The sequence below is a fragment of the Arachis ipaensis genome, chromosome B1 (genome assembly GCF_059453495.1).
Source record: "Arachis ipaensis isolate K30076 ecotype BB chromosome B1, ASM5945349v1, whole genome shotgun sequence".
Taxonomy (NCBI): domain Eukaryota; kingdom Viridiplantae; phylum Streptophyta; class Magnoliopsida; order Fabales; family Fabaceae; genus Arachis; species Arachis ipaensis.
The window spans coordinates 18034691-18048383 of NC_142436.1; the positions used below are offsets into that span (position 1 = coordinate 18034691).

A 13693-nucleotide genomic window follows, 5' to 3' on the forward strand; every position below is an offset into this window, starting at 1 on the left:
AAGATGCAAGAAAGCCTCACGCCCATGGCAAGCTAGCAGCAACATGGGAAGGGCCTTATCGAGTTATACAAGTACTCGGCAAAGGTGCATACAAACTTCAAACACTACAAGGGGGTGACGTCCCTGACATTTGGAATGTTTGATCTCTAAAAACTTATTTTGCTTAAAATGATGTGGACAATGGGAGACACTCTTTTTTCTACTCACAAGTTTTTATCCCACTACGAGTTTTTCTTGGAGAGGTTTTAATGAGGTCCCCCACCCCATATCATCTACATGAACAAGCTATATTTACAATCAGAAATACAAAATTCAAACGTCTTCAACATTCATTAGCTATAGAAAGCAAGTCAAAAAACCCTTATAAAGGGGCAATATACAAATAGCAAAATCGAATTTGCTAAAACAGTTTCACAAAGCAATCCAGTCACAGTCAATTCTACAACCCCAAATACAAATATTAAACAAAAGACAAACAAAATAAAAAGTCAATCTGCCTTATCCATTAAAACACTTTCATCCTCTTTTTCAGGCAAAGTCTCGTCATCCATCAGTTCACCATTGCTCATGATCTTAGTTACATCTAATTTACTTACATCAGCATCTGGAGCAACAACGCCTATCTGAGCAACAGCTCGATCGAATCCAAGCGTAAAAGCAGCCAATACCTCCTCCTCTAATTCTGGAATTCGAGCTTTAGTCTTCTCAGCCTTAACAACCTTATTCTCAAGATCAACCCTCACTTTTTGCATCTCAGCTTCCAAATTCTTCAGCTTTTCTTTCAAAGTTCTTACCTCACCTTTAAGTTTCTCTATCTTCAAGTCCCTCTCCTCTACGGACTTTTTCAATTTTTTTATAGCAGCCAAGTTATCACCTTCCAGAATGGCATCCAACTCAGAGGTCTGTCCAATAGATAGGAGCCTAGCCCCAATTACCTTAAAAAGCAAAAAATACACTCAGCGTACACCAAATATAGAACGTTTAAAAAGGCAAAAGCAAGGGCCTCACCTGAAGATACCGAGCAACACCAATCTTTCCAGCATCATGTATTATCTTCACATCTGAATCCACCTGAGCCACCTCATCGGCAACAGGCATAAACGGATAACCAACCGACCAGAGAGAATTCTTAGGACCTTCCTTGTAACCATGCAAGACAACTTGACTTTCATAGGCAGCACTGATCTCTTCCGTAGTGAACATCTCCGAGCCCTCATTCAAATCAGACAGATCAACAACTCTACATGATCCTTCCCCCCTTTTCCTTTTTAAAACCACATCCTGCTTCACAGCACCCCCTCGCCGGTTTTAAGCATGTTAGTAGAAGAACCTTCCTTTTCCTTCTTCTTAGCCTTATTCACAAAAGCTTTCAAGTTAGCTGTAGTTAATGTGGGAGCTTTCTCACCTACAAGGTGAATAGAAAACAATTAAAATAACACACAAATTATAACACACAGATAAATATGCAAAACCTAGATGACCTAGATACTCCTCCATTGCTTCCCTATCTCCTTTAAGCGCCAATAAACTAGGTATAGAAAGCAACTCTGATGATGACATAACGGACATCAAAAAATTTAGAAGGTATTTCTCACTCTTCACCCTATTCTCGCAATCAAGAATCTGCTTAGGTTTGGAGGACTAGAAAACAGGAAATCTCTCCTCTAATAGATCATTCAAAAAGAAAGGGTAATATTCCTCACCAAATTCAACTTTCACAAACATTTTCTTGAAATCTTTAAATGACTGTTTATACAAACTGAACACACTACGTCATGGATGACTACTTAGGTTAACCCACCCCCTTTCCATACACCCTTGGTTTGAAACAAGGAAAAGAATAAACCAAACGAAGGATAACATTCGAGATACTCCATCAAGCACTCAAAAGCTCGGACAAATGCCCATGAGTTAGGATGTAATTGTGTTGGTGCACAGTTCAACTGCAATAGCACTCCACACTCAAAATCAGTGAAAGGAAGTCTCATACCCAACTCAATCAACATACAAGTATGGATATAAAAATATGACCAATTGGATCCACGCTCACAAACTCTGTCACCATCACCGCAAGGTAAAAACCTAACCTCAAGATTTTTCCCATTTCTTATCCATTTAGACTCGTTCAACTGAGACACCAGCTCAACGGAACTAAAGATAGATACACGATTCATAACGTCACTATCAACCCAACTATAAGGATCAGTTTCATCTACCACAACCATCTCTTTCTTACCCATAACACGACAAACACAAACAGCAGCGAAAGTATAAACAAACAACAAAAGACAAACTTACTCACCTTTCTTACTCATAGTTTTCCACTTCGAATAGTACAGGTTAGAAGGTAAAGAGTCAAAAGTATACGAGGGAGGGAAGTTACTAAGACAAGAAAAAGTAACACTAACTATTCTACTTCCAAACACTCACATGTCTCCTCCGGATCTAACGCCATAAAAAATAATTACAGAAACCATCACAGGCCCACAAGCTAAGCCAAAAAAAAAAAAAAAAACAAAAACAAAAACATGTTGCGCTTAGGGGCTCGCACAGTCAATCCTCTCATACAAACCCACCAAGGATGTCTAAAGCTCAACCTGTTTTTTACAGGACAAGCTTGGGGGCTGTGTACCATACTAACAACCTCGGCTACAAAAGGATTGACCGAGTATACCACGCAACCAACAAATCCTCGGTAGAACGCTAACAACCGAGATTCCCATGCCAAATCAAATATTCGAAATCAAGGATAAGTCTTCCGAGTAATACGGGAACCACCTCCGCAAGCCATCGTGAAGACTAACCTAATAGTGGCTATATAACAGGATCACTCAGCTCCCCAAAGGGAACAACACTACAATCTCAAGAATATAATACTCGTTCCACTGCTATTTATTCTTTATTTCATAGTCCTTAAGGAATTTACTGACTTGAGTGTTTCGGAGTCTTTATTGTAGATTCCACGTCGGAATTCCAGTTCCAAGGATCAACCTCAACGGTTCATTAACGCTCGAGGAGTTGAAAGCCTACAAGCTATAACTCGGACGTACATCCTTAAACGAAACATCATATATAATTATTTATACTAAAATAAATTATTTTAAACAAAAAAAATTATATAATATAAAAAATATTATTTAAAGCATAAAAATATAATATTTTATTATTAATATATTTTAATCATGACATACAATTTTGAAGCGGGTTGAGTTATTCGAAGAATGGTCCAAATTTGATCCGAAAATAATATCAATAAAAAATAAAGTTGAACTCAGTAAAATATGTTTTGGATCCAGACCCGTCTCGAACACCCCTAGCTACAACAATAAAGAAATAACAAAAGAGTAAAATATGTTTTGGATCCAGAACCGTCTCGAACACCCCTAGCTACAACAATAAAGAAATAACAAAAGACTATCAAGAAAGTGAGAGACATAAGGTACCTTTGTTTTTGCGTTTCAAGAGTAAAAAGTACTGATTTGACTATTTTTTCTTCATGTAAACGCAAAAATAATTTTGTATTCAAATCTATATTTATTAGAAACAACAAATCATGGCTTTTGCATTTTATTAACTAGTTTTGCATTTTTTTTAATTTCTTTTTATCAACCCTATTCTTTATACATGTTATTGTTTTATGTTTGAAAATTTTATTACTTTTTTATGAGTTATCTTTTTTTTATTTTTTATTTTTATTTTTTGTTAATTTTTTTGTTTGATATTATACAGTGTATATTTTTATAATTATAATTTTTGTGTATTATATTTATTATTATCTTTTTATAATATAATTTATTGATCTCATTAAGTAGAATAAATTAAAAAAATTAATCATAAATAATAATAATAATAAAAAATTATAACACACTAAAAAATAATTAAAAATACTAAAAAATATAAAAAATAAATATATTTAAAAAATAATATTATAATTTAATAATATATATTTTTAATAATTATATATCTAAAAATAATTTTAATTAATATTATTTAAATAATATTTATTTTATTAAAATTAATAAATATAAATCATATTAAAAGTTAAAAAAATTATAATAAATATAATAAACATAAATATATTGTTATAAATTCATAATAAACATAAATATATTTTTTATATTGTTAAAAAATTCATAATAAACATAAATATAATAAACATAAATATAATAAACATAAATTCATAATAAACATAAATATAATAAACATAAATATATTTTTTTTATTGTTAAAAAATTCATAATAAACATAAATATAATAAATAAATTCTTTTATTTTTTAACTTTAAAATTTTATATAAGTATCATAAAAATTTATTTTATCCTAAACATCATTACTAAAAATACTAAATTAACATATTTAGTATTTATTTTATTATATAAGCATCATAATAATTAACATATTTACTTGATTTATTCTCTGTACTAATATAAATAGATTTATCATTAGTCAATAATAAAATTTGTATGTAATTCAATGTTAATACTGGGTACGTTCATTACCCACCTATATATATTGGCTCACTTTTATAGATCACAAAAAATAGGACACTTATCTCAAATAAACTACTCTTATAATTATATATCTATATTTACATATGTATATACATGTTGTTATTATAATTTTGACTAATGTTCATGCAAAGAAAATTTTATGATTGGTTTTCATAAACCAGATCAACCTCTTCCCGTTTCAAAGAATAGAGAAAAACAAACATAATAGATCTACTAAAAAAATATAAAATTAACGCAAAAAAAAAAAATAACATAAATAAATAGAAGTTCATACCTAATATGTGATAGAGATGTATTTGTATTGAAATTTGTGAAGATTAGGTTGAAAAATAAAAAATATATGAAGATTGTGTTAGAATTTGTGAAGGTTAGGATGAGAAGTTAGAAATATACGAGAATTTTAATGACAATATAATAGCGGAAAATACGTGCGGGAAAATGAAAAAAATTTGGTAAGCATAAGCCAGCTTTGAAAAGCTCCCTCCTAGGTGCTTTCAAAAGCACCCCTAACTTTTAAAAGCCGTAAGCACAAGCACTTGGGCTTTTTAATTTACCAAACGCAAAATGACGTGCTTGTGCTTTTTAAAAGCACAAGCACCTCTTAAAAAAGCTTTACCAAACCCAGCCTTAGTGTGGTAGGAAAAGTATCAGAAAAAGGTTGAGGGAGTACCGTAATATATCTATCTATTTTATTATATAAAAATCTAATTTTTGCATTTAATAATAGAATTGAGTGGCATACTTCTAAAAGTGTTTCTTAATTTATTTCTTTTAACTAACTAAATACAAGTTATTACGATAAACTAACTATATCAATTAATTGATTTGATTAGATATTTAAATATCATTTAATTTATTATAATTTATATTAATTTAATTTTGTAGTATTTTTTAATTTATTTATTTTAATATTCTGTTAATATTTTTTAATTTATTTCTTTTATTTATTAAACTAAATTTATTGTGTGTACTAATTAATTAATTTATTAGTCATTAAAATAATAAATCTATGAATAAAATAGGTAATTGAAATATTTTCAACTAATAATTGAATCAAATCAAATCATATCATATATATTGAGCTAAATTCAAATACTGTGAATTAAGGACTAAATTAAAATGAGATAATTTCTTATTTATTCAAGTTGCGTGTAATAAATACAAATTAATTTTGTTAGATAATCATAGTTGTTTGGTCTACTATATATAGATGGCCACACAAAATTATAAGAATAGTAATTTTTATCGCTCTTACTATTTCAATTCTTCTTTTCTTCTTTTTTTTTCTTTATGTATAATTTCTTTTATATATAAATATACCCAAAATGAAAAAGTATGGATGAGTGTTTTATTGATTGTTTGTTTGATGAATATATCTCAATTCAGGCATTCTACTACTGTGGATGGAAGTTGACCTGTAGCAATTTAAAATGGCCAATGTATTTTTTATAGTATTAGATAGAAGAATATTTGTTAAAATTAATATACCCATTGTAATAATTTTTTTCAATTGTTATATTTTTATGTCAGTCGTGTAAATTCTTTGAAGGCACAAGATAATAAAATAGGTTGACTTTAATATTATTAAAAGCTAAATTTAATAGTTCAAATAAGCACCACTAATTATGTTAAAAAGTAATTTTATAATAATAATGTGATTTACATATTAATTTTTTCAAGTAAATTTATTTCAAAATTAAATGTAGAGTTGGACTCAATTACGCTAAAATTTTAAAAGTAATATAGAATTTGACAACAAAATTAACATTCATTAAGGAAATAAATTTATTTATGGCTATTTTCTAATTATAAATAATAACAAGACTTATGAAAAAATATTAGTGTCATCATTTTTATTAATTAAATCATAATATTAGGTAGTTGATAGTTTCATAGGCGGAAATTATTAAGTAATTACGTAAAAATTAGCAACGAACAAGCAATAAGGATTCAGAAAAAATCGATTATATAATACCAACTTCATAATTAAAATATGTCACATATCATATTCTCATATATTCTATTTATTATCTATTCTATTATATAAAAATTAGGTTTCTGCACTTAACGATGGAGTTAACATGACATGCTTATGAGAATGTTTAGCGATTTGTTTCTTTTAACTCATTAAATACAATTTATTATGATAAATTAACTATATCAACTAACTGATTTGATTAGATATTTAAATATCACATAATTTATTATAATTTATATCAATTTGATTTGATAGTATTTTTTAATTTATTTTTTTAGTGTTTTGTTAGTATTTTTTAATTTATTAAACTAAATTAATTATACTAATTATCTGTATTAATTAACTAATTAGATTAATTAATTAATCATTAAAATAATAAATCTATGAATAAAATAGGTTATCGAGATATTTTTTACTAATAATTAAATCAAATCAAATTATAGTTATTGAGCTAAATTTAAATCATGTGAATTAAGGACTAAACTAAAATAAGATTATTTTTTACTCATTCAAATTGAACGCAATAAATAAAATTAATTTTGTTGGATAATTATGGTCTTTTGGTCTTCTATATAGATAGCCACACAAAATTATAAAAATCATCATATTTTTTAAGTTACTATGCAAATATTATATTTTAGGTAATTGTATATATATTTTTTATGTTATTTTAAAAATTATTATATAATTTTAAGATCATTTAATTATGTTTATTTTTTAAAAGTATTGTTATTATTGGAGAGTAACTAATATTTGTGATAGTCTAAAATTGAAAAATAAAAATACAAAATATTAATATACTGAGTTTTTAAAGTATAAATTTTGAAGTAAATATATGTGATTATAATTAATGATCATAATTAAAAGTCTTTATTTTATTTCAATTTATTCAGAACATGTTTAACTTAAATTTTATTTCTTTATTAATTAGTATTTTTTGTATATTTAATTGTCATTAATTTATATAAATTAAAATGTATAACTTTAAAAAATAGATACGTGTCTAAAAAATGAAAAAAATATTTTTTTTGTTAGTAAAAAATTTATGTCACTTTAGCTTTTTTTTTGGCATCATATCTTACATTTTTACTATAATTAAAAGTTAGAGGTAAATTATTAAATATAAATTAGCAAAAAATATAATACTTAATGAATTATCATAATCACATTTAAAGGTATTTAAGTTATTTTCATATAATAAAAGTGATATGCTTCAAAAAAATATTTGTATATAATTTACTAATAAATATATGAAATATTTATCATAATTTTTATTTTTAATAAAAAATATCATTGTATTAAAATGATGCATTTTAAAGATGTATAAATGAGATTTTTATTAAAAAAAATTTCAAGATAGTAAATGCAATTTTATTTTAATTTTATCCTTAATATTTAGTTTTAATTTTTACCTTTAGAGTTTTAATATGTTTCAATTATCACATTTAAAGGTATTTAAGTTATTTTCATATAATAAAAGTGATATGCTTCAAAAAAATATTTGTATATAATTTACTAATAAATATATGAAATATTTATCATAATTTTTATTTTTAATAAAAATATCATTGTATTAAAATGATGCATTTTAAAGATGTATAAATGAGATTTTTATTAAAAAAAATTTCAAGATAGTAAATGCAATTTTATTTTAATTTTATCCTTAACATTTAGTTTTAATTTTTACCTTTAGAGTTTTAATATGTTTCAATTATACTATTAGAGTGAACAACATTAATTATAGGGCAATTTACCCAAATAAATAAATTTGGTGAAAGCTTTACTTAAATACAACATTTTCTTAAAGGTATTTGAGTAAAGCTTTCACCCAATTTATTTATTTAGGTAAATTGCCCTTAATTATAACTAATCAATTATATTATCTGATTTGACCAAAATTAAATAAATATTAAATTATTTAATAAATAATAAATAAAAAATAAATGAATTTAATTTAAATTATTTTCTTATTATTTTCTATATCTAGGAATCTTAATGTGCTTTTATGTATTTTGATTAATAGTTCTTAAAGGAGATAATATTTTATTTACTAACATTTTAAATTTTTTATAATATTTTCATAAAACTTGATTAATAGGTTCTTCTTCACAATGTTTTTCTTGAACTTTTTAATAAAAATATATCTTAATTTTTGTCTTTTATCTTTTATATTTATTTATTATACTCATTTTTTTACAGTGTATTTTTATTAACTACATACATTATTTTTAGTCTTTTTTATTTTTTTAATTATTTTATTACCTTATTTTTAATTATTTATTTTATTTTCACTCCTCATATATTTATTGTGTTTCACTTCATTTTAGTTTTAATTTCATAGTTAACTTTTAATTATATAAAAGTCAATAGTTTCTTTCAAAACATGGTTAAATATATTATCTATTATATAAAATCATTAGGATAAACAAACAAATATAAATTGAATATATAATTTAATTTTAATTTAAACTAAAAACTAAATAAATTGTCAGAAAAAAGCAACTAATTTTATTTTTAATTTCTCTATAATTTATTTAAAGGTAAAAATCTCTCTATAATCACTAACATCGCCGATAACAAAATTATAAATCTCTATAAAATAAAAATCTATAAAATAAATAACATATATATAATTTTAAAGTTATTAAACATATACTATGGACAAATTTTTTTTTTTTAAAAAATCTTATGGATCAACATGTAATTTTTATATATATATTTTTCCTAAAACTTTTCAGACTTATGAACCTTTAGGTTGTCTATATATCGCTTCTCAAAATATTATGATTTCACAATATATAATATGTGGGGTACGGTAAATCACCTTTATAAACCATTTGCATACCAATTTTACATATATCCTCCAAATTAAAAAAGGCTACGTGCATGTCTCAATTTACATATCTATGTAAATCAAATTTATGAAGTTCGAATTATGTGTTTTCGTAGTAAATCGAATCTTATTAGATTCGAATTACTTGGATGCTATCTATGCTACTAAATCAAACGCAGGAGATTCAATTTAAAATGAGCTGGATTGCTACTAAGTGAGTATAAATCGAACCTTATTACTTCGATTTAGCATGGACCACATAAATCGAAATTTATAGATTTGATTTAGTAGGGGATGACATAATTCGAATTCTTTGAATTCAATTTACTTTCGAATCATAATGTCAAGTAATTCGAATCCTATAGATTCGATTTACTATTTATTACCCTAATTCAAATTTATTAAATTCGATTTATATAGAAATGTAAAAGGAGACAACTAGATAATGTTTTTGAATTTGGAAGATTCTGATAATTTTAGGGTGGCTTTAGTTTATCAACGTAAATTAACCTAATATGTGATATTAGTTATTGTTATATATATGAAAAACGTGACTTATTTATGCATTGTTTGTATTAGAAGAATTTGTAGAAAAATAAAATGTTGGAGAAAAAAATGGATGGAAAAATCATTTTTTCGTTGTTTGGATCAACAAAAAAATTAAATGAAAAATATAACAGTGCAGGTGGAGGTCATGTAAATTTTTTCTCTTTAAAATTGCGAAAAAAACTGATGCAGAAGTGCAAATATGGGTAAAAATACAGAGTTACCATTTGAATTATAATTTATATATAATATATAAAAATATTAATATAATTTTACTCTATTATAATTTTTTCTCTTCTTACTTTTCCTTCCATCCAAGTAAAAGAAAATTTTTCCTCTATTTTCTTTCCATTCATTTTTGCTTTATCTAAACAACACACACACAAAAATATACTTTTCTTTCTTTCCATTTTCTTTTCTCTTATTTTCCATCTTATATCCAAACAATAACTTAGTGTTTATTCATTTATCTTCTATTAATATTGTTATAACAAGGATACATGTGACTTTATAAAAATGATATAACCTAAACTCTGATTATAACAAAAACAGTCAAAATGGATATTTACAGGGATCACTCGCGTTTTAGAGTTAGATGGGACTCGTGAAATCCTCATGACCTGCCACGCGAAAAAGGATAGGGACTAGGAATGACAAACGGGCCGAAACTCGTCGGGCTGGCCCGCATAACCCGCCAAAAAAGGCGGGTTGGGATGGAATTTTGAGACCGCCAAACTTAAAAAGCTCGCCTAACCCACACCGCTTAATCCATGGGTTTCGGCAGGGCGGGGGCGGGGTAGGACAGGCTTCCCCGCTGGGCCAAGCTTTTATTTTATTAGGACCATTTTTTTACAAATTTCTATTATATTATTGATCTACGAAATGATGAAGATGATAATTGAAGATGTTCTAAGTTATATTTTGGATTACGTTTTATGTTTGATTAATTATAAACTTGAAGATGTTTAATTATATATTTTGGATAATATTTGTTTTGGTTTGAACAATATTGGTTTTATTATTTTGTTTAAAAAAATTTTGTTTATAATTATGTTTATTACATATTTATAATTATTAAAATTTTAATGTGTGTGAATTTAAAAATTATAATTTTTTATGTTTTTAGAAATTATAAATTTATTGCAATTGTTGTGAAATTATATATATTGTTTAATATTTAATGGTTTATAAAAAAAAAAGGAGATCCTGCCAACCCGCCAGCCTACCATTAGGCGGACCGAGGGAGAAATTCAAGACCGCCTTACTAGGCGGGGCAGGACGGACCAACCCACTAGATGGCGGACTTTTGGCAAGACAGGGCGGATTTTCCCATTTGCCACCCCTAATGAGGACATGGACATAAGTATCCGCTCTATGGAACCTATTAAATATACACAAATATAAAATTATTAATTTATCCTAATTTATATATACATAAATTCATTTCTTGAATTTAGTAACCCCAATTTCTGCTTCCAATTTAAATTTTTTCTTTTTCTTCCAAACTCATTCTCGGCCTCGATCCTCTCTCTCTAACTCACTTTCTCTGCCTCTCAAGTCCGTCACTACGTCGCTCAGTATCGTCTCAAAAAATTATGTTATGTTATTATGTTGCAACATGTTTTTATGTTTTCTCCTTTTAAAATGTTATTTTTCATAATGAATATGTTATAAATTGTGTTGAATTATATTAAATTGATTATTTTATGATTATTATATTATATCTTTTTGTGTTAATTTTTTTCAAAATTTTTTAAAGAATATTCGTAGATATCCGAGAAGATCTGCGTTCCTTAAGGGATAATTAAACAGAAACTTGCAATGACGAAGAAGGAACGCAGACATCTTTTTTTAAATAGGAATGAGGGATGGGAATGGGGGCTTCTCACGCTCCCCTTTAAGGTAATGAACTTAAGTTAAATTTGGGACCCTAACAATGAATTTTAGTTGATCATGCTTGCATTGAGGTCTTACTAGACCCAAATATATCTTGGATTAATATTTTGAGTCATTGTTATAACAAATACTAAACTATTTAACATTATAACACTTAGTATATATAAAAGTTGGATATATTTATAAGACATTTTTTAATTCAAATTGAAAAAATTAATTATCTCTTTTTTAGCTTTAAATATTATTTTTTAATGTAATAAAAAATGAAAATAACAATAATTACTCACATAATTAAAATAGATAATCTTAATATATACATGACACTATATATATCAAGGATTATTATATATGATATATAATTTTTTTCTTTTCTATAATGACTATTTATATAATTTATTCAACAATTTTTTCATCTTAATATTTAATAAATTTAACATACAAAATAAGTAATTTAAGTCATCATCTAAGACAATAAACATAATAGTACAAATACTTATTTATTTATTAGTAGTGAAAAAATATGTAAATAGTATAAATTGATATTTTTTAGTATAAAAATAATAATAAAAGTTAATTACATAATTAAAAATTATGAAAAATTTCTTAAATAATAATAAAAAATAAGATCATTATTTTCATATATTACAAAATTTATGAAAAAAATTTTGGATAATAAATCAATCTTCAATAAATTATACATTAATTATGTAAAAAAAATCAATACATTGGATATATGTACTAATATAATATATATTATCGATTATTAAGTTTATAATTAATTTTTAATCCAATTTTTGGTAATTAAAATTTAAATGATTGAAATTTAAAAAGGATGAGCTGTTAATCAATTCTAAATTTAAATTTAAATTTGAGTAAGAAAATAAAAAAATATTTAAATTTTTTCTTGCTAACCAGAATTAATTTCAAGATAAAAAATTACTTTGTACATCGTATATATTGTAGGATAGTATGGTCATTTACTATTTTTTAATAGTAAATAATGGTGTAAGAAATTAGAAGAAAATGTATTTACAAGTTTAGGAAATATTAATTTATTTTTCAATAGAATAAATTATATATTGAATAACAAAAGTTATTATTGGTTTCTCTTCACACTAACTAATACTCAACGATGGTATTTCGGTACACCATGTTACCAATAAATATTAATCGATCTAATAACTTTTGTAATGATATAAGTTTATGAATTTGAAAATTTAAAAATTATTTCATAAAATGTGAAGTTTTAACGAGTAACAATGTTGATTATATTGTTTTGACTTCAAAAATGAATATGATACCAACGAATAAAATTGTCTCAAGTAAATTTCAAAAAGACAAAAGTCCATAAGTATTGCTATTAATGAAAAATTAATCTATTTTAAAGACAAATACAATTTTTTTTCTACGGATTCCTAACTCAGCAAGTCGAGGACGACTAATCCACCACATATTGATGCTCTATTTATTAAGAATCTGTCGCTAACTAATTGATTATTTATACACACAAGACGAGATTCGAACTCCAAATATTTACTTAACCGAACAAATAAGATGATCATTCAATCAATCCAAATTGATTAAAATAAATATTAGGGTAAAGTATATTTTTTGTCCCTGAAGTTTGACAAAAGTTTCAAAAATACCTCTAAATTTTATTTTGTTTCAATTTTGTTTCAAAAGTTTTTGATTTGCATTAAATATACCCCTGACAGCTAATTTTTCAAAAAATTAAAGATAAATTCAACAACAATATCATAAGAACAACCCTCAACACAAGCAAATCAAGCATAATTTTCATGTATTATTGTTAGATTAGTCTTAAATTTTTTGAAAATTTAGCCGTTGATGGTATATTTGATGCAAATCGAAAATTTTTGGAACAAAATTAAAACAAAATAAAATTTATGAACATTTTTAAAATTTTTA

General features: G+C 25.3%; 1 protein-coding gene across 1 annotated transcript; it reads right to left on the reverse strand.

Annotated features, from left to right (window-relative positions):
- Positions 1–488: 488 nt before the first annotated feature.
- On the reverse strand, positions 489–1098 carry LOC148575850 (uncharacterized). Its single transcript, XM_088501619.1, has 2 exons — positions 1009–1098; positions 489–935 (listed from the first exon to the last, which is right to left on the reverse strand). The coding sequence occupies exons 1-2, from the start codon at positions 1096–1098 to the stop codon at positions 489–491; spliced, it is 537 nt and encodes a 178-aa protein (XP_088357745.1).
- Positions 1099–13693: the final 12595 nt, after the last annotated feature.

What these genes read in the sequence shown, in the direction of transcription:
- LOC148575850 (XM_088501619.1), bottom strand. Translation starts at nt 1,098, where the DNA reads ATGCCTGTTGCCGATGAGGTGGCTCAGGTGGATTCAGATGTGAAGATA. An exon ending in GTGTTGCTCGGTATCTTCAG is followed by an intron (nt 936 to 1,008) that starts GTGAGGCCCTTG and finishes TTGCTTTTTAAG; the next exon opens with GTAATTGGGGCTAGGCTCCT.